At 44.4% G+C, this 26,738-nt stretch overlaps 1 protein-coding gene across 1 annotated transcript in view; it reads right to left on the reverse strand.

Annotated features, from left to right (window-relative positions):
* LOC120049060 (cadherin EGF LAG seven-pass G-type receptor 1-like) overlaps nt 1-26,738 on the reverse strand; it is a 126,303-nt gene that overhangs the window by 34,807 nt on the left and 64,758 nt on the right. The window contains exons 7-8 of the mRNA XM_038995316.1: nt 23,590-23,705; nt 22,029-22,117 (exon numbers count right to left, since the gene is read on the reverse strand). Of these exons, the coding sequence (XP_038851244.1) occupies nt 22,029-22,117; nt 23,590-23,705 (205 nt within the window). The remainder of the gene's footprint in view (nt 1-22,028; nt 22,118-23,589; nt 23,706-26,738) is intronic.

A 26,738-nucleotide genomic window follows, 5' to 3' on the forward strand; every position in this document is an offset into this window, starting at 1 on the left:
GATGTGAGAACCTTCCAGAAGGATAACCCTCTCTGCAGCACTCCACCAATCAGGCCTTTATGATAGAGTGGCCAGACAGAAGCCTCTCCTCAGTAAAGGGAACATGACAGCCCGCATGGAGTTTTCCAAATGGCACCTAAAGGACTCTTGGACCATGTGAAACAAGATGATCTGGTCTGATGAAACCAAGACTGAACTCTTTGGCCTGATGCAAAGCGTCACGTCTGGAGGAAACCAGGCACCGCTCATCACCTAGCCAATACCATCCCTACGGTGAAGCACGGTGGTGGCAGCATCATGCTGTGGGTGTCACGCCCTGACCTTAGAGATCCTTTTAATTCTTTATTTGGTTAGGTCAGGGTGTGACTAGGGTGGGCAATCTATGTTTTCTATTTCTTTGTTGGCCGGGTAAGGTTCTCAATCAGAGGCAGCTGTCTATCGTTGTCTCTAATTGGGGATCATACTTAGGCAGCTTTTTCCCACCTGTAGTTTGTGGGATCTTGTTACTGTGCTGTTTAGCACAACTGAACGTCACGTTTCGTTTGTATTAGTTTTTTTTCCGGTGTTCATTGAATAAAGTAAGATGTACGCCTACTACGCTGCACCTTGGTCCACTCATTCCAACAACGAGCGTGACAGTGGGGATATTTTACAGCGGCAGGGACTGGGAGACTAGTCAGGATCAAGGGAAAGATGAACAGAGCAAAGTACAGAGAAATCCTTGATGAAAACCTGCTCCAGAGTGCTCAGGACCTCAGACTGGGGAAAAGGTTCACCTTCCAACAGGATAATGACCCTAAGCACACAGCCAAGACAACGTAAGAGTGGCTTTGGGTCAAGTCTCTGAATGTCCTTGATAGACCCAGCCAGAGTCTAGAACCCGATCGAACATCTCTGGAGAGACCTGAAAATACCTGTGCAGCGACGCTCCCCATCCAACCTGACAAAGCTTGAGAGGATCTGCAGAGAAGAATGGGAGAAACTCCCCAAATGCAGGTGTGCCAAGCTTGTTGCGTCATACCGAAGACTCGAGTCTGTAATCGCTGCCAAAGGGTCTTCAACAAAGTACTGAATAAAGGGTCTGAATACCTATGTAAATGTGATATTTCATATTTTTATAAATGTGCAAAAAAAATGTAGAGGGCATTTAGGACACACAAGGCGGATGCCACAGGAAATTCGAGGCCCGGTGAGAATATTATCAAAAGTGTGCAGCCTGCAGAAGAAACAAAGCAGAGCTCATGCCTTTCATGAGAATTATTTCAAATCATTATTAGAGTTGCATCAAAACATATATCACAACGTTTTAATCACAGCTAAAGTTGAAAAAATAACTCTAAATTAAGCATATTGGAGGATCTGCTTCTTTGTTAACCGCTCAGCACAGAATAGCCGCATATGCGCACTCCCTCGGAAATCATTTGTAGAAAATGTCCTTTCAATTTTATTTAGCTATGTTACATAGCATCGTCATACTATAAAACAATGCCACAGAATTCTAAGCAAATCTTGTCTGCTAAATGAACTAGTGTAGCCCACAGCCATATGGCATAGCCAGATCAGGGCCTAACATAAGGACAACTCAGAGTATGCTATTCTGTTCTTCTGAAATAGACTACATTTTCCTTATATCATGTGTCTTTAGACCTGTCTAAAATAAATCATACATTTATTGTGAAGGTGTAGGCTATATTAAATGGATTTATTAGACTTTTTAAAATGTAGATGTTGCAAAGGTCTGCATCAGTGGCTTGTAGGCGTTGCGTGGAATCCAGGAGATGCCAAATGCGTTTATGTTAATTAAAGGGTAATTTACTGTGAAACCAGCAGTTATTTGCTTGACAATCACCGGCTGATAAAATGTCATGATCAGCACAGCCCTACCCAGGACGTTATATAATTAAGCAATAACGCCCGAGGAGGTGTGGAATATGGCCAATATACCACGGCTAACGGTTGTTCTTATGCACAACGCAATGCGGAGTGCCTGGATACAGCCCTTAGCCATGGTATATTGGCCATATACCACAAACCCCAAAGGTGCCTTATTGCTATTATAAACTGGTTACCAACATAATTAGAGCAGTAAATAAGTAATCATACCAGGGATTTTTCTGGCATTGAAATTCTTGGGTGGGACGGCTAAGTCCAAACAGTGTAATTTAAAAAAAAAAAAAAAACATATGTTTTATAATAAAAGCACTTCTAAAATTCAGCCTCGGTGACGGGCCAACCACGCCCATTGCCACGCCCCCTTGCTACACCCACCACGTAGGCCCCTTTTAAATCCAGAACAAACTCTGCATACCGTGGTATATTTACGCAATAAGGCATGAGGGCGTGAGGTATATTGGCCATATACCACAGACCCTGAGGGGCCTTATTGCTATAATAAGAGAAAAATAAATGTTTTGTCATACCCGTGGTATATGGTCTGATATTCCATGACCGTCAGCCAATCAGCATTCAGGGCTCGAACCACCCAGTTTATTGTTAAGCAATAAGGCCCGAAGAGGTGTGGTATATGGCCAATAAACCACAACTAAGGGCTGTCTTTGCTCGACGCAACGCGGATACAGCCATTAGCTGTGGTAAATTGGTCATATACTGTACTACAAACCCCCAAGGTGCCTTATTGCTATTATAAACTGGTTACCAATGTAATTAGAACAGTAAAAAGATGTGTTTTGTCATACCCGTGATATACCACGGCTTTCAGCCAATCAGCATCCAGGACCCAAACTACCCGGTTTATAATATAGTACATGTATGGTGAAATCAGAGGTGATATATGTATTGCAGCAGGTGATATACATTATGCAGGTATGCAATTTATAATGAGAACACACCTCCGTCTCTGGCACAGTGCCATTCTCCCCCGGGACCTGGCAGGTGTCTACCTGTACCTGGGTGCCCCCTGGGGTCTCATGGTAACCACAGACATCCCTCTTTCCTGTCTAGTACCCTTAAAGGGGCAATCAGCTGTTGAAACAATAACAAAGCTGACACCCCGTCACTGATTTGGTAAATAGCCGAGGGTTGAGGCTGCAGAAATGTAACCAATCTCAACTGCAGATTGCCCCTTTAAATGCCTGTGATGGTTCTTCACTTCTGAACCACTTTGTTGAGTTAGCCAATGTGACTTTCTTCAACAGAAGCTAGTAGTTAGTAAAACCACACAGAGTGGAGGATATGTAGTCAGTCTCACCTTCGTGTTCCCCTATGTCCTCAGCCATGCAGGGCTGGGAATGCAGGTGTTTTATCACTAGAGTGTGTAATTGCATGGTCTGTTCTAATCTAGGGAAAAAAGAGAGAAAGAGAGAGATAGACCGAGAGAGGAGAGAAAGAAAGACAGAGAGAAACAGATGCAGGTCCAGATGTGGTATATGGGGGTCCACACCGAACGGTGAAGGGTCTGCAGCAGATGTGCTCAAAACTCACTTCACACTCACACACACTGAAATCCCAGGATAGGGGTCCGATATGTGTCTGACGTATTGACGTATGCGCAGGGGCAACAGCTCGGCCTGCGACCGCAAGGCACTACGGAGGGTGGTGCGTACGGCACAGGACATCACTGGGGCCAAGCTTCCTGCCATCCAGGACCTCTATACCAGGCGGTGTCAGAGGAAGGCCATAAAAATTGTCAAAGACTCCAGCCACTCTAGTCATAGACTGTTCTCTCTGCTACTGCACGGCAAGCGGTACCGGAGAGCCAAATCTAGGTCCAAAAGGGCCTTTCAACAGCTTTTACCCCCATGCCATAAGACTCCTGAAAAGCTAATCAAATGGCTACCCCCATTTTACGTTGCTGCTAATCTCTGTTTATTATCTATGCAAAGTCACTTTAACTGGACTAACCGGCTCTATACCGGTACCCCCTGTATATAGCCTCGCTATTGTTATTTTACTGCTGCTCTTTAATTATTTGTTACATTTATTTCTTATTTTTGTACTTATCTATTTTTAACTTAACACATATTTTTATTAAAACTGCATTGTAGGTTAAGGGATTGTAAGTAAGCATTTCACTGTAACGTCTACACCTGTTGTATTCGGCGCAAATAAAATTTGATTTGATTTGAAACATGACCATTTACCCAGCTATCGGCTGGTCACAAGTGTCTCCCCCCCACACACACACAGAGGAAACTTCCCCAATACAGCTCCAAGACATACATACAGTAGACATTTGACTAAGTCCTGTGTGAAATAATGTTGCCCTTTTTATGGAATGGGGCTTTCAGTGACACTGACAGCATACTGACAGATAGATCTGTATGTATGGCAGAAATGTATGGAGTTGCACCAGAGTTTTCAGCAGAAATGAAGGCCTAGGCCCTATACAGTTTCAGTTTCAATAGAGTTTCTGATCCCCCGACTAAAAGTGGACTTGGCTCACAGACAGGGCCCCCTGAGAGTCTCCAGTTTACCCCCGTTCCTTCTCTCTTTCTCCCCTCTTTCTTTCTCTCTCTCTGGGGTGTTGACAATTCTGCCGTTCATCTCCTAGCTCGTCTCTGGGGACGATAGCCTAGCTGGTGCCATAGCAACACACTTGATCCATACGGCGACTGACAAAGAGGAGAAGGTCAGAGAACACAAGCAACAAGTAACACACACAGACAGACAGACGCACGCACAAACGCACGCACAAACGCATGCGTGCACACACTCTCTCTTCTCACCGCCTCTTTGAGTGTGTGAACCAACTAACTCTCGCTCTGTGTACTTGTTTTCAGCTCTAACACAAGTCAGTACAGGCATAACACTCCATGTTATGGCCTCACGTTTTATTTTTAATTTTTTTACATTTTAGTCATTTAGCAGACGATCTTATCCATTGCGACTTACAGTTAGTGCATTGATCTTAAGATAACTAGGTGAGACAACCACATATGTCAGTCATAGTAAGTACATTTCCCTCAAAGTAGCTTTCAGCAAAGTCAGTGGTAGTAGAGGGGAAAAGTCAAGTGTGAGTGTTGGTTTACGAAAGTTTCAAAAAATGTTTTACCACTCAGTGTGCCCTGCAGCACAGTATGTAGGGTATAAGATTACTGACAGAGCTGACAACACAGAAAACACTGCAGTAACTACCCCCAAACAGCCCTAGGACTGAACACTGACTAACTAACATTATATTTTCATCCTTAGACCTCTGTCTGACACACATATGAAACTTTACTACCCGGGAGGGAGGCAAAGGTCAGTGGTGGATGTATCAGATTACAAACAAAAGAGGAAAAACAACTGGGGGAAAAAATCGAGCCACTTTATGAGGACTTATAATACTGCTAATGTCATGACTGGAATCTTTCCAGGAGTACATTTTGAGTCACAAGGCAGTGTTAGGGCCGTGGAGTGGGAGGGTGTGGGTGGTGTCGAGAGTGTGTGTGTGTGTGTGTGTGTATCAGTCTTCCTCCGCTGTGTCACAACACTCCCGCACAAAGACAATGGGGGAAACCCTGGACTTCAGATTGGACGGGAGGGAACCTCTTCAACATTAGGAAGCTCCAAGCTACCACAAAGCTCAAATCTGAACACGTACGCCGATGATCGCGTTCTTGTGGCACATACCCCAGAAGCTTTTACGAGCCACCCTCACAGCAGCTGTGAGATAATACAGCAGAATCGGGCTGTCTGTTAACATCCCAAAAACAGAGGTCCTATGTCGGTGGTCATCTGATCCTCTGCCTGAACTACCCGCATTCTCCATCTCCGGCTCCTCACTTGCCATTGTACCACACTTTAAATATCCTGGACGCATCCTCTCAGAAGACCGCAACATCGACCAGGATACCCAGAATCGGGTCAAACAGGCCTCATCCTCCTTTAGACGGCTAAGGAAATCGGGTTTTTAACAACCTAAACCTACACACCAAAGTGGCCGTGTGTATCTACACTCCTTTATGGACGTGAAACATTGACAGTCTACAGCCGGCACGTAAAACAACCGGAGTCCTTTCACATAAAATGCCTACAATGCATTTTGAAAGTGACCTGGCAGGACCGTGTTCCACACGCAGAGATCCTAAAGAGAACCAGCTGCAGGAGCATTGAGGCATCCGTCACACACCACCAGCTTAGATGGCTCGGCCATGCCGTCCGGATGCCAGAGGATGGACAGAGAAGACATACGACCACGCCTGTACCAGCATCAACGGGACAGGCCTTTGTGTAACTCTGTCTGTGGCAGATTGTGTGCATTCCGCATCGTATTATACAGTCATCAGCAAACCCACAAGCAGTAGTGGAAGTCATCATCGCATATGATGGACTACCTCAAGTAAGTAAGTGTGTGAGTCAGGCCCACGCTGTAGGAAGTTACTAGCGGAGGAGAGGAAAGGGTGAGCGGGGGTATTTTCATAATGAAGGAAGTCGGGAGCGAAGGCTCTGATTTGACTTGGGTTTCACTGAGGAAATTCAATCGCCAATCTCTTGCCCTCTCTTTCTCTGTCTCCCTCTCATTCCAAATTCAAGAATTTTTTTGAAAAGCGGTATCTCCTGCCATCCTTTGCTTTGTGTGCTACTACGGAGGGAGGGGAAAGGCAAATGTTCAATGTGTGTGTGCATGCATGGTGTGTGTATGCGTGTGTATGTGTGCCTGTCTTGTGTGGGGTTGGGTGTCTGTGTACGTCCCCATCTGTTCTTTGACCATTACCTCACCTACCCTCTGGCACTGTAAACCTAGAGCTGTCAATTATTCATACACGCATGCATGCATGCATGCATGCGCGCACACACACACACCCACACACTAGAGCTGGGACGCTAAACCTAAAATGATCGACACCGACCATACAAATCACTTATCGCATGCATTTTGCTGATATTGTTCATTATGATAAGTAGCCTAAACTAGAAAAAGTTTTAAATGAAATAAGTTTGCCAATATGCGTGACTGTTAATGGGAAAACTAGTCGTTGTAGGTGAAAGGATAATAAATCAAACTGTGGGCAACATTATAAACGTATCTTTCTATTTATCGTTATCACATCAATTCAGGAAAAATGTAAACACACAAACACACACACACACACACACACACACACACACACACACACACACACACACACACACACACACACACACACACACACACACACACACACACACACACACACACACACACACACACACACACACACACACACACACACACACACACCCTGAGGATATACAACGGGTAACAATGTTGCTCTCTCTCCCACAGGACATGAGGCGGACGTTCAACCCTATATGTTACCCTGATGCCTTCTCTATAACACACACACATATATATCAGTGTTCTGCTCTTTCTCTGGGCGATGCCAGATGGACAGCAGCATTGTCCTCTGGATATCTTGAGCCGGACAAATGATATGCTGAGGAATAGGAAACCTTCAAATATGGAGTCTCTCTCCTACGGTTATTGAAATCTAAAGCTAGTTGGAATATCTGTGAGATGACTATCTTACTACAAACTCCCCACTGTAGGTGTGAAAGGTTACTGTAACACGTGTTCTATACAAGCCTAGGAGTATTGAAAGCATCAAACACCCATGAGAATGTCTGGCAGTGAATGCTGTTACACATTAACACGGCTTATGAGGAAGAGAAATGGACAGAGTGAGTAAGGGAGGAAAGGGAGAGGGAGAGGGGGGGGGGGGAGTAAAAGACAGAGACAGGTGCCAGGTGTTTACAGCACTAATAACAAATCCCTTCGTAGCACCCTCACCCTCCCTCTCGATCTCTCACCCTCCTTAGTTCTCTTTCTCCTGACCACTTTCTCCCTCCTCTCTCTCTAACATTGAGTCATGCTACATGAGCTGCGTGGAATCTCTGGCTCCCTCATTGGCAAACAGCAATTGGTCTGGAATAGGACACAGGAATTACAACAGGGGTCTTCAACCATTTCTTGCCCAGGGACCCCCACTCAGGCAAACCGGCAACATAAACTCAGCAAAAAAAGAAACGTCCCTTTTTCAGGAACCTGTCTTTCAATGATAATTCGTAAAAATCCAAATAACTTCACAGATCTTCATTGAAAAGGGTTTAAACATTGTTTCCTATGCTTGTTCAATGAACCATAAACAATTAATGAACATGCACCTGTGAAACGGTCGTTAAGACACTAACTGCTTACAGACGGTAGGCAATTAAGGTCACAGTTATGAAAACTTAGGACACTAAAGAGGCCTTTCTACTGACTCGGAAAAACACCAAAGAAAGATGCCCAGGGTCCTTGCTCATCTGCGTGAACGTGCCTTAGGCATGAGGACTGCAGACGTGGCCAGGGTAATAAATTGCAATGTCTGTACTGTGAGACTCCTAAGACAGCGCTACAGGGAGACAGGACGGACAGCTGATCGTCCTCGCAGTGGCAGACCACGTGTAACAACACCTGCATAGGATCGGTACATCCGAACATCACACCTGCGGGACAGGTACAGGATGGCAACAACAACTGCCCAAGTTACACCAGGAACGCACAATCCCTCCATCAGTGCTCAGACTGTCCGCAATAGGCTGAGAGAGGCTGGACTCAGGGCTTGTAGGCCTGTTGTAAGGCAGGTGCTCAGCAGACATCACCGGCAACAATGTTGCCTATGGGCACAAACCCACCGTCGCTGGACCAGACAGGAGTGGCAAAAAGTGCTCTTCTCTGACGAGTCGCGGTTTTGTCTCACCAGGGGTGACGATAAACGATTTGCGTTTATCGTCGAAGGAATAAGAGTTACACCGAGGCCTGTACTCTGGAGCGGGATCGATTTGGAGGTGGAGGGTCCATCATGGTCTGGGGCGGTGTGTCACAGCATCATTGGACTGAGCGTGTTGTCATTGCAGGAAATCTCAATGCTGTGCGTTACAAGGAAGACATTCTCCTCCCTCATGTGGTACCCTTCCTGCAGGCTCATCCTGGTTCTGCCATGGCCAGCGAAGAGCCTGGATCTCAATCCCATTGAGCATGTCTGCGAACTGTTGGATCAGAGGGTGAGGGCTAGGGCCATTCCCCCCCAGAAATGTCCGGGAACTTGCAGGTGCCTTGGTAGAAGAGTGGGGTAACATCTCTCAGCAAGAACTGGCAAATCTAGTGCAGTCCATGAGGAGGAGATGCACTGCAGTACTTAATGCAGCTGGTTGCCACACCAGATACTGACTGTTACTTTGGATTTTGATCCCCCTTTGTTCAGGGACACATTATTCCATTTCTGTTAGTCACATGTCTGTGGAACTTGTCTCAGTTGTTGAATCTTGTTATGTTCATACAAATATTTACACATGTTAAATTTGCTGAAAATAAACGTTGACAGTGAGACAGTTGACAGTGAGAGGACGTTTCTTTTTTTGCTGAGTTCATGTTAGCAAACAAAAAAATGTCACGTCTTGTCTTATCATCAAGTGAATGGTAAGGAGAAGTAATCAACATTTTAAAATGAATAGATTTGCCCGCTGCACTTTTTCAAAGCCTATGTCAGATACTCCAGAGAGTGTAATTAGCTCCAATGAGTGTAAATTGCTCAATATTAGGAGTTGAGAAATAAAGTTGGAAAGGTACTATCCTCTTTTCTACTGTAGGTATGAAATTCAACATTAATGTAATCTGTTGTTGCTAGCGATATTCATAAAAACATATAAAAAATGTAACTGTTCCATTTTTTTGTTTATACAAATACTTTTTCCGGCCCCCCTGCAGTACCGTGGACCCCCGGTTGAACACCCCTGGATTAGAACACAGAGGGAGGGAGGTACGGAGAGAACAAGGGAGTGTGTGATAGACATAGAGAGACAGACAGAGGGAGAGATCGAGAAACAGAGACCGGGAGAGAGGGAAAGTAAAAGAGGAATAGAGGGAGGGAGAGAGGGATGGGAGGAAGAGGCAGTCATGAATGCAGGTGGAGACTGGCAGATTTATGACTCACTGTCTAAACATCTGGGGTTTTCTACTACTGTAACTCACAAGTAGACACACACACACACTACGCTTAGCTCATCATGTCCTGGTCTTATGCATACACCATGCTGGAACCAATACAGCTGGAGAGGTTTGGAAGGACCATGTTTTAATCCTTCACACAATCCCTTTAATGTAGCCATCTTTAATACATTAATCCCAATGAATTAGCAAGTCACTTATCCCAAAGTATCCTTATTATCACTCAGAGGAAATCAAATTGATGAGATTAACTGTTAAAGAGAGAGTACCATCCACACTGACAGAAAGCACCCGAACTCCTAATCTTGCCAACATAAATTTGAGTTCTAGCCATTAAGCTTCAGTCCCTCGACATTTGAGTAGACAGCTGTCAAGATGCACACATAGCAGAGCGAGAGAGCAACGACGAGGTGTACGTACAGTATCAGCTGTACATATGTGACATAGCACGCAATTTTCGGGGACAGCGTTTGGCTTGTGAGAGCTACTGGCTAAAAAGTATACAAAAGCGCCAGATAATCTCTGTAATCCTACTGCTCCTATTTGCTCCCTTGGTCACACGACCAGCCCTATAAGAGATCCCTCTCTGTGTGTCAGGGCCATTCTGACTGGTGGTTGGCTGAAATCGGACACCTCACTTCACAATCAACACCTCCATTTGAACCAGTCCTCTGCTGAGCGCTACAGCGGGTGCTTGTAGCTCATGGTGCTCAGCGCTCCTGCAAGATTCCCTGCAGGTGTTTGAGAGGCTGCAGCATAGAGAGATGTCGACGAACACAAACACACGGGTTTAACGGGTGAGCATTGTGTTTTCAGTGAAGGAAAATGTAGCTACAGTGAAATGAATGGAAATCAAATGGAAACGTACGACAGGAAGTGAAGTAACTCTGTTAAAGAATGGAGTCTGTAAAGCAGGGATCATCAACTAGATTCAGCCACGGGACGATTTTTACTTGAGGGGACGGTCGGGGGGCCGGAACATATTTACAATTAATTTGTAGACTGCAAATTGACCGCAAGAAGCCCAAACAGATATAATGTTTGACTAAAACATAATCATTTTAAACCTTGCTTACATTTGCACACAATCACGTGTCTCTCTATTATGCATGGGAATTCTTGGGAACAGATATCTTAAATAAAAATCACTTTGAGCTGACTGGTGTTTATCCAGTCTTTTATGTCCCGCCCCGCCCCCCAATTTTGTATTTTTTTTATAAAAAAATTTGCCTAAAAAAAACTTGGAGGGCCAAATAAAACCACCCGCGGGTCAAATCCAGTTGGGGAACCCTGCTGTAAAGACATTCAAACCTGTGAGACACTCAACAACATGTTGGATAACACACTATAGACTAGAACCAAACTAACCATAGAACCACCGCAAGACTAGAGCACAACTAGAGCAAGACCAGAGACCAGACTAGAGCCAGACTAACCCCAAGACTAGTACTACCACCAGTACTTGCAGTACTAGAACTAACACCAGTACTAGAGCTAAGACACTAGAGGCCATGCTACTGTACCTCCTTGTGTGTCAGCTCCAGCCAGGCAGTATAAAGAGGGACCCCCAGCACCCCACTGGACCCCAGCAGGTGCAGGCTGTCCTGGGTAGACCATGGGAGAGAGAGGGGTGTGTTAGATCCATTAAGATCTGCAACTAGTGGGTGTGTGTGTGGACTACAGCACCAACAGTGGATCCTCTAGTCTAGCGTAAGTGTGTGTGTTTGTCTGTGTCTGCATGACAGGGAGTATGCATGTGTATGCATGTTTGAGAGAAATTGTTTCTGCTCATTTAGGTCTCAGTGACTGAAAAATGCTGAGCCGGATAAATAAAAAAAAGTTACATCAGTTATAACTCCAGGTATATCAGCTAATATAGTGAACCACAAATATTATCTCCCTATAAAACCAATGGCTATGGCAGATATGACTCCCGTTTTAAAACACACGTTTTAACTCACTCAGAGTTTATGATCATGAGTCCAGCTGTGAGCAGTGAACGGAGCCGTCTTAACTGTTCTGAGGCGCTAGCACTGATGACAAATGCTGCCTTTGAGCTCTGGAGTAATGAGCGTCAAGACATACCAAAGAATAACAAGCTGGCTTCCTTTAAAACACTCCCCTAAGAGACATAGAGACGGCCTTTAACCTAGAAAACATACATTTAACCCCTGAGACATTTAGGGAGCAGCAGAGGCCCTCTCCCCAAACACACACTCCTATGCCCCCCCCCCCCCACAGGGGTCTCCACCTGGGTGTTGGAACTCACAACGCCCACCCCAGAGTCCAGTTATCTGTTGGGGGATAAATCTCACTGTGAGTAGCTAGATCATCCCCACTACCACTCCATCATCTCTCTGCACTGTTTGCATAGAAATGATCCTTCGTAGAGCAGAGACACACAGAGAAACAGAGACACTGTATATCACACTGGCTGTCCTGGATAAAAATGCTTCCTGAAACACAAGCAAATCCCTCTGCCATAACACTAGCTGCTCTGCTTGGTGGAGCTAGCATGGCTGAATTAATAAGAGAAAACTGGTGGAGGGTGAGAGAGGAGAGAGAGAGCAGGCAAACACTATGTTGTCCTGTGAGAATGACCCAGCAGGGGGTCCAGTGAGGCTAGACCTGTTTGTGTAGCCTGGTCCCAGATCTGCTAATACTGTGTATAGCCAACTCGCATGGTCACTGCCGTGCTACTACTTGTGGTCCTAGGACAGTGGTTCCCAACCAGGGGTACTAGGACCCATGAGGGTACTTGGCTTATCCACAGGGTGTACTTGAGAAGACTCATGAGACCATAGACCTACTGGTAAAATGCACATGAGGGGGTACTTCAGGCGATTTACGCCGAAACTTAAGCCTGTTTGTATGCCCCAATAAATACTCAGATCAATGCAGAAACAGAGTGTACCTTTTTTTTTTTTTTTAAGGAATTCCATGTGACAGTTGTCACGGTAATCTCCTCTTATGCACTCTGGATATTGCATTGGTACTACCCAACTCACTAACGACCATCAGGTCTCTAATGGTCTAGTGCTCACTGCTCTATTGTCTCTCTAACCACTCTGACATCACATCAAACACTTATCATCAAAACAGTGTCATGCTTTTAAAACTCACCTCACCGTGAATTAACAATTTAAACAATGAAGTTCAACAACAGGTTGAAACTGAGTGAAAAACATGTTTGTTGTTTCAAAGCCCAACACAACGAAATGGACAGCGCTTTCTAAGGCGATGATTCATTCAAAACCTCTATAAACATATTAGAGCTTATGCATATGCATAGGCCTATATATATATATATTGCCTACCGCATATTACGCACGGCAGAAAAACATTTAAAACTGACCTAGACGATCTTGTTGGTTCATTGATTGTTAGCCTACAATTATAGTGAATTTGTATTTGATTTTGAATAGCCTAGTAATAGGGAATTTTTAATATTATTATAATTAATAGGCTGACACATTACCTTTAGCTACAGAATATCTTACCACCATGCGTTTCCATCTCCTCCGCTCTCTCCTTCATTCCTTTCTCGAGTGTGCAGAGAGAGGCTGTCAACAGTTTAATTAAATGTTTCGTTGTGAAAACATGTTACTATTGATGTTCCCAAACAGATTTCACTTTGTTTCCCAAATTAAGCACTGGGTAGCTGCAGGAACAGGGTTGGAGAGCTCATGGCATACAGAATTTGGGCAGAATATCACCTGTCGCGTATCGAGAGAATGCATGCTCCTCAAACAGTGGTTGATGGGTGGAGTGAAATAACAGGCAAAGACTACCTGGCATGATGGAAAAATCAAACCCATTCGCTAAGACATTTTAAGGTTTGTATCATTCACAACTAAAGTTTCCAAATAACTCTAAAACTAGCCTATAGGACCTGTTTCAAATGTTTTACTTTTACACTCAATATAGCCACTTCATATTGGCACTCGCTCCCAAATGGGAAAAATATAATTTCTATTTTATTCAGCTAAATTTGACTATAAAACCATAACAATATATAATAATGGCACGGGACATATAAGCATATCTTGTCTACTAAATGAACAAGCCTACAGCCTATGGCATGCACTAATAAAGACCCATATCTATAAAAGCCATGTTATCACCATCTCCATCAGTCAGAGTATGAGTTTTAGATGAGGGCTTCGATGCAGCAGTGTGATTAGGGCTAGCTATTACAGTGAGCTAGGCCTGTCTGTGTCTGGGAATGTGGCTGATAGAGCACCCTATACTGTAAAGTGTAAATAATATCGTGTCCCCTAGACTACTCCGTCCAGACCACAACTATTTTCAAGTCTGACACTAGGCCCAGACATAGACCCCTTTACAAATAAACACACAAATAAAGTACACAGACATACACAAATATGCACAAACACAGACACACACTTGTCAACCTCTTGTCCTTATTAGACTTTCATCATTCGACGTAGTGCCCAAAGTCATCCATCACAAGACAGAGCCTGCCTGCCTAACTGTCACTGTTTCAACCAGTGGTCTACAACAGAAAAGAGATGAACAGAAATACACCACAGTGATTCAAAATACTTCCTTCCCAGACGATCATCCTTTTGAGAGATGACGTGACATCACTTCCTGCTTCATAATCATCAAAACCTGAACGGTCCAAGAATATCCCTCTCTTTTTCTCTGTGTTTCCTGTTTAGCTCTCTCTGTGTGTGTGTGTGTGTGTGTGTGTGTGTGTGTGTGTGTGTGTGTGTGTGTGTGCGTGCGTGCGTGCGTGCGTGCGTGCGTGCGTGCGTGCGTGCGTGCGTGCGTGCGTGCGTGCGTGCGTGCGTGCGGTGCGTGCGTGCGTGCGTGCGTGCGTGTGTGTCTTCTGCCAACTCCTCTTGCTGTCCTTGAGAAGTCGCTGCTCTACATCCAAAATAAAGTGGGAATTTCAAAAATGTCTCCTATTGTGTGAAATCTTCAATAGGGACGGCACCCCCGCCCTGCATGAGTCTACCCACCACACACACCACCGTAAATCACCTTGCACAATGCAAGTGTTTCTGTTACCATTGTGGCCCAATGCCCCTCATAGCCCATCCCCTTGTGGCCTCTGAACTGTGGTTTAGGGAGAAAGAGGAATGGGTGCGTGCAGGGGCACCCCTACACCCTCGGTCCCTGACCCCATAACTCAGAGCAGACTGTTAGGGGCTGTTTGGGGTGACTGGGCCTCTCCACTCTGATTTGGACAACCCTTAATCTAACCGGTGCCTTGAGAAGCCTTGAATAGGCCATAAGAATATCATAGGCTGTGTCCCAAATGGCAATGGCATTGCATTCCCTACAAAGTGCACTACGTTTGCCCAGGGCCCATAGAGCTCTGGTGAAAAGTAGTGCACTGTGTATGGAATAGGATGCCATGTGGAATGCAGACATAGAGCATCCCTTTATAAGTTCTCCAAGGCTCTGATGTAGAAAGTGATAGGTCTTCTGAGCTTAGTCTGGCTTTAGATGAAGGCCTGGATCCTATCTGGACTGTCAGGGCCAGGTTTGGCTGTTCTAAATCTGACTGGGATGAGGTATAACATAAGGTGACAGCGTGCCTGGTTGCGGTAGCCTCTTCCTAGATTTAAGGGATTTCAGCCAATTAGTGGACAGCAAGGTTATTATAGTGTTTTTTATATCTATTCATTTTTCGATTTTTATTTGAAATTCTGATTTGCTCATTTTTGTTTGGTTTTAGTTGTATAAAAATAAGTATATTTTCTTTTTATAGTTAGTTTTAGTATTAGGGATAGAAAGCATGAGTGGGAGGCTAGTTTTTTGTGAAATGTTTTGTGTCACTTCCTGCAACTGGGGGCAGTAATACATAAGGTGATTTGTCAGGTCATAGGTGAGTTTTGGTTGAATTATTAGGTCAATCTCATCGTGACTTGGATTTATTAAAAGAAATAGCGTACAGACTTGAGCAAAAAATATGTCGGAAGGAAACTTTAGCTCGCGTATGTTTACACCAATCCAGCGCTTTTTAACTTTAGTAGTACATGTAAGAAGAAGCTAATTAGCTACCAAGCCATTTTTTCCCGTGAGCTACTGATAGCTAGTGATAGTGATCAAAGAATGTGTACGCACTGACCAGATACTGGACTGACCACGAACCACTAACAATGGGAATAAATGTCGGAAGGCGGTGAGGAGGTTGGATCAGACGGGGACATTCTAGCCAATGAGAGGGCAAATATGCATTTGAACCACAGGCACAACTCTGATACAAAATAGTTATTCTCAAAGTTATATCAGTACATTCAAAGCAACCTACATAATACAGCTATTTTATCAAGTAAATGGACCTGAGGACAGTCAGACCTGTTCCCGAAAAGGCCTGTGGAAAAACAGACCCAAACATGCCCATTCTGAACCGAGAGTAGAAAGAGAGAAAGAAAGCAGCCAGCTCCATCAATAAATGAGAGACATTGACCAAATGATCCGTGTCCTTAAAAACTGCCAATGACAAATAAAATAAAAAACAATTAGTTGTGTTTTGATGTGTAGCATATTCAAAACTTTATAGCCTATTGTTTAATTGATTATTACTCACCTAAAACAATAATTGTTCACCTTACGGTTAAGCTGTCTAAGATTTGAGCAATAAATGCATCAGGGCATTGCATGAATAATGCAGTACATTCGCAATGTATTCAGACCCCTTCCCTTTTTCCACATTACATTACATTACAGCCTTATTCTAAAATGGATGAAATTATTTATTTTTCTCATCAATCTTCACACAATACCCCATAATGACAAAGAAAAAACAAGTTTTTTGAAATTTGTGCAAATGTACACTACCGTTCAAAAGTTTGGGGTCACTTAAGAAACGTCCTTGTTTTTAAAGAAAATCTAATTTCTTGTCCATTAAAATAACATCACATTGATCAAAAATACAATGTTGTTAATGTTGTAAATGACTATTGTAGCTGGAAACGGCAGATTTATTATGGAATATCTATATAGGCGTACAGAGTCCCATTATCTGCAACCATCACTCCTGTGTTCCAATGGCACGTTGTGTTAGCTAATCCAAGTTTATCATTTTAAAAGGCTAATTGATCATTAGAAAACCCTTTTGACATTATGTTAGCACAGCTGAAAACTGTTGATCTGATTAAAGAATCAATAAAACTGGCCTTTAGACTAGTTGAGTATCTGGAGCATCAGCATTTGTGGGTTTGATTACAGGCTCAAAATGGCCAGAAATTATGTACTTTCTTCTGAAACTCGTCAGTCTATTCTTGTTCTGAGAAATGAAGGCTATTCCATGTGAGAAATTGCCAAGAAACTGAAGATATCGTACAACGCTGTGTACTACTCCCTTCACAGAACAGCACAAACTGGCTCTGACCAGAAAAGAAAGAGGAGTGGGAGGCCCCGGTGCACAATTGAGAACAAGACAAGTACATTAGAGTGCCTTGTTTGAGAAACAGACGCCTCACAAGTCCTCAACTGGCAGCTAAATAGTACCAGTGAAGAGGCGACTCCGGGATGCTGGCCTTCTAGGCAGAGTTCCTCTGTCCAGTGTCTGTGTTCTTTTGCCCATCTTAATCTTTTCTTTTAATTGGCCAGTCTGAGATATGGCTTTTTCTTTGCAACTCTGCCTAGAAGTCCAGCATCCCGGAGTTTCCTCTTCACTGGTACTATTTAATGAAGCTGCCAGTTGAGGACTTGTGAGGCGCCTGGAAAGATTTCCACCGGTCTAATGTCCATTGCTCGTGTTTCTTAGCCCAAGCAAGTCTCTTTTTCATAGTGGTGTCCTTTAGTAGTGGTTTCTTTGCAGCAGTTTGTCCATGAAGGCCTGATTCATGCAGTCTCCTCTGAACAGTTGATGTTGAGATGTGTCTGTTACTTGAATTCTGTGAAGCATTTATTTGGACTGCAATCTGAGGTGCACTTAACTCTAATGAACTTATCCTCTGCAGCAGCAGAGGTAACTCTGGGTCTTCCTTTCCTGTGGCGGTCCTCATGAGAGCCAGTTTCATCATAGCGCTTGATGGTTTTTGCGACCGCACTTGAGGAAACTTTCAAAGCAATTGAAATTTTCCGGATTATCTGAACTTCATGTCTTAAAGTAATGATGGAATGTGCTTATTTGAGCTGTTCTTGCCATAATATGAACTTGGTCTTTTACCAAATAGGGCTATCTTCTGTATACCCCCCTACCTTGTCACAACACAACTGATTGGCTCAAACAAATTACACAAATTAACCTTTAACAAGACACATTCCAGGTGACTACCTCATGGGAGAATGCCAAGAGCGTGCAAAGCTGTCATCAAGGCAAACGGTGGCTATTTTGAAATGTTTAACACTTTTTTGGTTAGTACATGATTCCATGTGTTATTTCATAGTTTTGATGAATAAAGAAAAACCCTGGAATGCATAGGTGTGTCCAATCTTTTGACTGGTACTGTATATATAAAGTAAGAGAAGCCCTAGAGAGATCGAGAGAAAGATAGAGATATGCCGGTGCCATGTTCCCGACACAGACATAAATAAAAGTTTGAAAATTGCAACAAACCTGAATAGCGAGTTTCACACGGTCCATTCACACAGTCCAGTCCCTCTTAAGGATCGGCCCCTTTTAAAAAAATGTTTTGCCTAAAATGACATACCCACATCTAAGTGCCTGTAGCTCAGGCCCTGAAGCAAGGATATGCATTTTCTTGGTACCATTTGAAAGGAAACACTTTGAAGTGTGTGGAAATATGAAAGGAATGTAGGAGAATATAACACATTAGATCTGGTAAAAGATAATACAAAGTAAAAAACATTATTTATTTTTTGTACCATTATCTTTGAAATGCAAGAGAAAGGCCATAATGTATTATTCCAGCCCAGGAGCAATTTAGATAGTAGTGTATGTGCAAAGTTTTAGTCTGATCCAATGAACCATTGCATTTCTGTTCAAAATGTTGTATCAAGATTGCCCAAATGTGCCTTATTTGTTTATGAATAACTTTTCATGTTCAAAACTGTGCCCTCTCCTCAAACAATAGCATGGTATTCTTTCACTGTAATAGCTACTGTAAATTGGACAGTGCAGTTAGATTAACGCCGCGCCAACATCCTTCTCATCTTTGTCCACTACAATTTTTAAAACTTGTCCCCGAGAACATTCTCATTGTCTGAGAATTGTTTTACTTCAGTGGAAAAGGCCTCCATCTTCACAATCAACAGTAGCCTAGGCTAGGGCTCCTTTCACTGGGTTTCTACTCAGCAGCAGGCGCACATGACGTGAGCAGCCGGAATACATTACAAGCTTGCGCAGTTGTCATTACCTCACACACATTAAATTAACAGAGGACGGGTCCAATCGAGAATACATTTTTAGTTACACCTACCCGACCCAGATCCGAGACAACAGTCAGAATTTAGGACCCACTTGGGTCCCGGGTCGGATCTCGGAATTTCAGGTCTGTTGGACTCGTGAAGACCTCTAGTGTGTGTGTGTGAGCTCGCCCATGCATGCGTGTGTGTGTGTGTGTGTGTGTGTGTGTGTGTGTATGCGTTTGGGTTTGTTTTACGCTGCCGACAGAACACTTGTAGCTTAAAGGCGACAAGTCCAGTCATGGGAGAAACTAAACAAGCAAGAAAGAGGAGGATTTGGTTAAGAAACAGGAAATCTGCCCAGACTGGCAATAACAGGGAAATTAATCACCCGTTCCCATGGTACTATACCCCCACAACACTCGCAATACAACAAACAGACCAATGAAAACCAACATTCCTTAAGTTTGTACAGTGCAAATAACACTGTGGTTGTCATGGCCAGGTATTGAGATGAACGAAGTAGAGAAAGGGGGATACCTAGTCAGTTGTAGAACTGAATGCCTTCAACTGAAATGTGTCTTCCACATTTAACCCAACCCCTCTGAGTATTCGGCACCCAGGGAACAGTGGGTTAACTGCCTTGCTCATGGGGCAGAACGACAGATTTTTACCTTGTCAGCTCGGGGATTCGATCCAGCAAACCTTTCAGTTACTGGCCCAACGCTCTAACCACAAAGTACTACATGATATGTCGCTCGTTAACAATAATCATCCTCTTTAGAACTGGTTCCTATTGAGAAAGGTTGGGATTTGGCCTATATATACACCAATGACAACAACCATGCTGCTCTAAAGAACATCTTCATCTATTTACATTTCTGAGACCAAATGCTTGTCAGTGCCAGCATGCCTGGTAGAAACAAGGCTAGTTGATAGGTAGTGTAACAAAATGCTACATTGTTTTCTGCAATCCTGGCGAAGTCAGAACGGAGGCAGATCCTCTTTAAGAGGGGGCTGAACAAAACTATACATACAGTAGGGTCCAAAATTAAAAATGTGTGTAATTAATGTTGGACTTCACTGTACGTAGGCATGCATGCATACACACACACACACACACACACACACACACACACACACACACACACACACACACACACACACACACACACACACACACACACACACACACACACACACACACACACACACACACAGTATTTCACATCTGATCAAACCAGGGTTAGGGGAGCCCGGAAAGCGGGAATCAAAGACAGGCAGGAAATAAAGCAACCGGTGTCTTTTGTGACAAAAATGTATGAGGCTATTCTAAAGCTTCAACACAAGGCACATACCTTCCAGTTAACATAAGCTTTCCTGGAAACCGGTTGGAAAAGAGTCTAAAAGTCGGCGCTAAGAAACTCTCTCATGTTCAGAGAAGCATAATCTATAATATACGTTTGAGCTAGATGAGGTAGATGTTGTCAGCCTGCTATTGTAATTCAATGGGCCCGAGGCCTTGGAAGTTTGTGGGAAAATAACACCCAGCAATTTACTGCCATAATATATACCTTTGGTGGTGAATTTGATCCACACTATGAAATAAGCATTATAATGCTCCTTAAGATTGGCTTTTATACAGAGAGTAAGGAAAATCACAGCCATGTTTCACTCTGTTCAAATAGTTCACATGTAATATAATTATGATTAACTCAGACACACACACGACTCGTAAAATCTTCATGATATAATCATGATCATTATGATTAAAATGTATGTAGTTATGTCCTTGAGCTGTTCTTGTCTATTGATGTTCTGTATTATGTCGTGTTTTGTGTGGACCACCCCAGGAAGAGTAGCTGCTTTTGCAACAGCTAATGGGGATCCTGATAAAATACCAAATACCAAACATGAATATGGTACTTAAATGTAGTCACACTTTATTTCGATAGTCCATAATAAATGATCTATAGGTGGCCCAAATATCAACAGACTATCAACCCGGTTATCTGAGTAGGTGAACATGACAGGTTCATGACAGACTTCTCCATTGGGTTGTCCATTATATTTGCCTTCAACATATGTTTACAGTTTCTATGTAGAGCAACAAACAAGGCAGACGAGACAGCGAGATGAACAAGGTGTAGCGGTGTCTTACCTTGTTGTGGTAGTGCAGCTGAGAGATCAACAAGGTGTAGCGGTGTCTTACCTTGTTGTAGTAGTGCAGCTGAGAGATAAACAAGGTGTAGCGGTGTCTTACCTTGTTGTGGTAGTGCAGCTGAGAGATCAACAAGGTGTAGCGGTGTCTTACCTTGTTGTGGTAGTGCAGCTGAGAGATAAACAAGGTGTAGCGGTGTCTTACCTTGTTGTAGTAGTGCAGCTGAGAGATAAACAAGGTGTAGCGGTGTCTTACCTTGTTGTGGTAGTGCAGCTGAGAGATCAACAAGGTGTAGCGGTGTCTTACCTTGTTGTGGTAGTGCAGCTGAGAGATCAACAAGGTGTAGCGGTGTCTTACCTTGTTGTGGTAGTGCAGCTGAGAGATCAACAAGGTGTAGCGGTGTCTTACCTTGTTGTGGTAGTGCAGCTGAGAGATCATCAAGGTGTAGCAGTGTCTTACCTTGTTGTGGTAGTGCAGCTGAGAGATCAACACGGTGTAGCAGTGTCTTACCTTGTTGTGGTAGTGCAGCTGAGAGATCAACACGGTGTAGCAGTGTCTTACCTTGTTGTGGTAGTGCAGCTGAGAGATGAACAAGGTGTAGCGGTGTCTTACCTTGTTGTGGTAGTGCAGCTGAGAGATCAACAAGGTGTAGCGGTGTCTTACCTTGTTGTGGTAGTGCAGCTGGACAGAGTGCCACTGGCCGTCACTGACCCCTCCGGGAACAAAGGGATGGACCACGGTCTTCGACTCTCCTGGAGGAGGGAGAGAAAGTGATGGGGAGAGAGGGAAAGAGGGAGAGAGGGAGAGAGGGAAAGAGGGAGAGAGGGAGAGAGGGAAAGAGGGAGAGAGGGAAAGATGGAGAGAGGGAGAACGGGAAAGAGGGAGAGAGGGAGAGAGGGAAAGAGGGAGAGAGGGAAAGAGGGAAAGAGGGAGAGAGGGAGAGAGGGAAAGAGGGAAAGAAGGAGAGAGGGAAAGAGGGAGAGAAGAAAGATAGGAAAGACAAGAGAGATGAAAAGAGGTTGTGGTTAATTCAATACCATATTGTCTGCTGGATGTATATAACCTTGCATGCCAGACCTATAGGCTGTACTTTAATAGGATTATAAATGTCTCCTATTATAGTAGTGCCATCGTACGACACTGCTAACAAACAATACATGATTTACAACATGCATTAAAAAACAAACATTTTTACAGCCTCTAAGTACATCAAAGTTCAAATCAACGTAAGGAAACCTACTTCTCTCCTCCGTTCATTCATTAAGCTAAAACATGAAACTCCAACATGGGGAAATACAAAACGCAGCCAGACTCACAAAGCCAGCCAGCCAGCCAGCTCACACAGTCATCTTAAATCACACTCACTGTAAGAACACAGGGGGTTTCCCAACCATATCGATGGTTCTCAATCACAACGTCTACAGAGCAACAATCACACCAGATTTACCCAGGGCTTTTACTGACTGTTTACCAAGGGCAGGAGTCCCTCTGGAAGCATTTACCCACTGACTCAGTCAACAGTAACGCAACACCGTAGCTGTGTAACACAGAGCCATTAGTCATGGTGTTTAGCAGTCTTTATCAGAGAAAAACGCAATGACTTCTGCAGTACAACGTTGCCTTTTCTCGTTGGTTGTGTGGTATAAACTCCAGGGCTCCTTAGGCTTTGGCAATGAGACACACTCAGCGTAGTGGATTCAACAAGAGCTGTGTTTGTTTGCGTGCATATTTGAGCCAGGGGAAGCAGTGGCCCAGCCTTTGCTCCTCTGTTTGCGAGCGTGTGTGAGCGGGGCTGAGCAGGGCTAAGGTGTAAGTAGGTCTTTATGGCTTGTTAAGTGTCTATACTGTCATGAATCAGTCAGCCCGGGCTCTGTTACGGGGGAAAGCAGCTGCTCTCTGACCACAGTAAAACACTCATTCCTTTCACACAGCCAAAGCCAATGCATCTCTAGGTTTAACAGCACAGCAGCATAGCCAGACAATTGAGAGGACACATTCTAACGAAATCCTGTAACTGTTTGTTTCACACTGGTCAAGGAGTTCAGCTGATAAGAGTATTTACCAAGCGGTTTGTGAAAGCCACATTAATGAAATCCTTACAGCGGAGTTGATTAATCAAGCATTAGGCTAGTGTTAATACAAACAACTTGAAAGTCATTTTCCAGCTCTTTGTGTGAGCCTGATTATTTGTACTGTGGACACACACACACTGCTGCTCGCTCACCTGCAGAGAAGGTGAGTTGGATCTGTTCCTCGATAATCTCCAAGGCGATAAAGTCATGCTTCTCGTTAAATCTCCCATTGTACAGCAGCAGGGCATTCCTCTCTCTGGTGGCAAACCTGGGGACAAGATGGACACAGGGTCAAACTTTTATTGTAAAACCCACATTTGGTGGCGAAATGGCACCCATTCAAATCCTACATCTCAAATATAGTTAGCCAAATTATTTTTTTTGTGAATGATTATTCATTAGGATTTTAAAGTATGTGGCATAGTTTTAGACTGTCACAGAGTCTGTGTACTGAACCCAAACCGCCAGATAAGATACACTAGATAAACAAAAGTATGTGGACACCCCTTTAAATGAGTGGATTTGGCTATTTCAGCCACATCCATTGCCGACAGGTGTATAAAATCGAGCACACAGCCATGTCATCTCCATAGACAAACATTGGCAGTAGAATGGCCTTACTGAAGAGCTCAGTGATGTTCAACGTGGCACCGTCATAGGATGCCACCTTTACTAACAAGTCAGTTTGTCAAATTTCTGCCCTGCTAGAGCTGCCCCAGTCAACTGTAAGTGCTGTTATTGTGAAGTGGAAACATCTAGGAGTAACAAAGGCTCAGCCGCGAAGTGGTAGGCCATACAAGCTCACAGAACGGGACCGACCGAGTGCTGTAGCACGTAGCGCGCAAAAATAGTTTGTCCTCGGTTGCAACACTCACTACCGAGTTCCAAGCTGCCTCTGGAAGCAACGTCAGTACAAGAACCGTTCGCCGGGAGCTTCATGAAATGGGTTTCCATGGCCAAGCATGCCAAGCATCGGCTGGAGTGGTGTAAAGCTTGCCGCCATTGGACTCTGGAGCACTGAAAACACGTTCTCTGGAGTGATGCATCACACTTCCCTATCTGGCAGTCCGGTGGATAGTGCCAACTGTAAAGTTTGGTGGAGGAGGAATAATGGTCTGGGGCTGTTTTTCTGTCACGAATCCCGCTTCCTGAGTCTGGGTTTGCCTGTGTGTCTGTCCTGGAGTGTGTTTCAGGTGTCCTGGAACGCACCCTGTCTGGTTGCCGGGCGAATTAGCTTGTTGGGAGATTGATGTTCACCCGCACCTGTGTCCCATCAGTATTCTGCACACCTGTCCTGATCATCATCTCTCCCCTTCAAAAGCTCTGACCTGACTTCCATTCCCTGCCGGATCGTTAGCCATGAACAGTATGTTGTGCCATAGTACCAGACTCAAGTTGGATAGTATTTGTTTTGTTGTTTTTGTTTACGTATTGCTTGCCTTGAACTTACCTCCGTTTGTTTTGCCTTCAGTTACTCACCCGGATCATTCACCCCATTCCCGCCTGGTTGACGGAGGATTCCGCTACTCCATTGGATTCACCTATTTCCTCTCATCAATTCACCACCGCTGCCCGCTACGCCATCTGGATATATCTACCCTTTCACATTTAATTGTAAATAAATACTCACCTTCTTCCTACGCTCCTTGTCCTGGTCTGCTTCTGGGTTCGATCTTGAAAGAACGTGACAGAACGATCCGGCCAGTGATGAACCCAGCGGACCTGGACTCCGTTTGCCATGCAATCACCCAGCAGGAGAAGATGTTGGGACAACACAAGACGGCGCTACACGAGATAGCGGGTTCGATCCGAAACTTATCGGATAGATTAACGAGTATCCAGGATCAGCTCAGGTTGCCGGTGGATCATCTACCACCTGTTTCACCCATATCACCTGCCGATTCGGGAGCGGGTTCCTTCCGTGAGCCCAAGGTTCCGACACCGGATAAGTACGAGGGAGATCTGGGAGGATGCCGTTCATTTCTTTTGCAATGTGGGTTAGTTTTTGATCTGCAGCCCTACTCTTACGCCACAGATAAGGCTAGGATAGCTTTTGTTATTGAGCTGCTGCGTGGTAGAGCTCTTGAATGGGCTTCAGCTGTTTGGGAACGACGGGACACCTGCATGACGTCATACCAGGGGTTCACGGCAGAGATGAGAAAGCTTTTTGACCATCCAGTCCGAGGTAAGGACGCAGCTAAACGTTTGTTCTCTCTTCGCCAAGGAACTCTCAGTGTGGCAGACTTTGTGATAGAATTCAGGACATTGGCTGTGGAGAGTGGTTGGAATGAGGAATCACTACAAGCGGTTTTTTACCAGGGGTTGTCGGAGCAACTCAAGGACGAGCTGATCTCCTATCCAGAGCCTAGTGACCTAGATAGTTTGGTCACCTTAGCTATCCGGGTAGATAATAGAGTCCGAGAGAGAAGGAGGGAGAAGAAGTGTGGTAGTTCGGGACATTACATCTCCGTTTTTCCTCAGCGCCCGTTAAACTGCTCGGCTCGTTAAGTTTGGGAGGTTTGTTAGCGAGCCAGTTTCAACCTCTTAAGAGTCCTGTCAGACCTCGTTTCCCTGCTACCCTCATAAATAAGGATCAGAGTTTAGCGATTAACGCTTTCATCGATTCAGGTGCCGATGACAGCTTCATTGATGCCGACTTAGTGGAACAGCTGGGGCTTTCCAAGGAGCAATTACCGGAAGCCATTGAAGCAACCACTCTGAACGGCAGTGTTCTGGCACGGATCACTATGAGGACTGAACCGGTTAAGATGTTGTTGTCGGGGAATCATTCAGAGGTTATTTCTTTTTTCATTTTGCCTTCCCCCCATGTACCTCTGGTTCTTCGATACCCCTGGCTAAAGGAACACAATCCCTCGTTCGATTGGGTGACTGGAAAGGTAACTAGTTGGAGCATTGAGTGCCATGCTAACTGCCTCAGGACTGCCTGTTCTCATGCTGTCCCCAGTCGGGTCTTTGAGTCTGCTTCTCCTGATTTGTCCCTGGTTCCTGAAACATATCACGAGTTGGGTGAGGTGTTCAGTAAGCAGAAAGCTCAGTCACTTCCTCCCCACCGACCTTATGATTGTACAATTAAGCTGTTCCCTGGAGCTGCCTTTCCCAAGGGGCGGTTATACAGTATTTCTCGACCTGAGCGGGAAGCCCTGGAAACCTACATAAAGGAGTCTCTTGCTGCAGGTCTCATTCGTCCCTCGTCATCACCCCTGGGAGCTGGATTTTTTTTTGTGAGTAAGAAGGATGGCTCTCTTCGACCGTGTATTGATTATCGGGGGTTGAATGATAT

Source organism: Salvelinus namaycush, chromosome 6, assembly GCF_016432855.1.
Source record: "Salvelinus namaycush isolate Seneca chromosome 6, SaNama_1.0, whole genome shotgun sequence".
In the NCBI taxonomy this organism is placed as follows: Eukaryota; Metazoa; Chordata; class Actinopteri; order Salmoniformes; family Salmonidae; genus Salvelinus; species Salvelinus namaycush.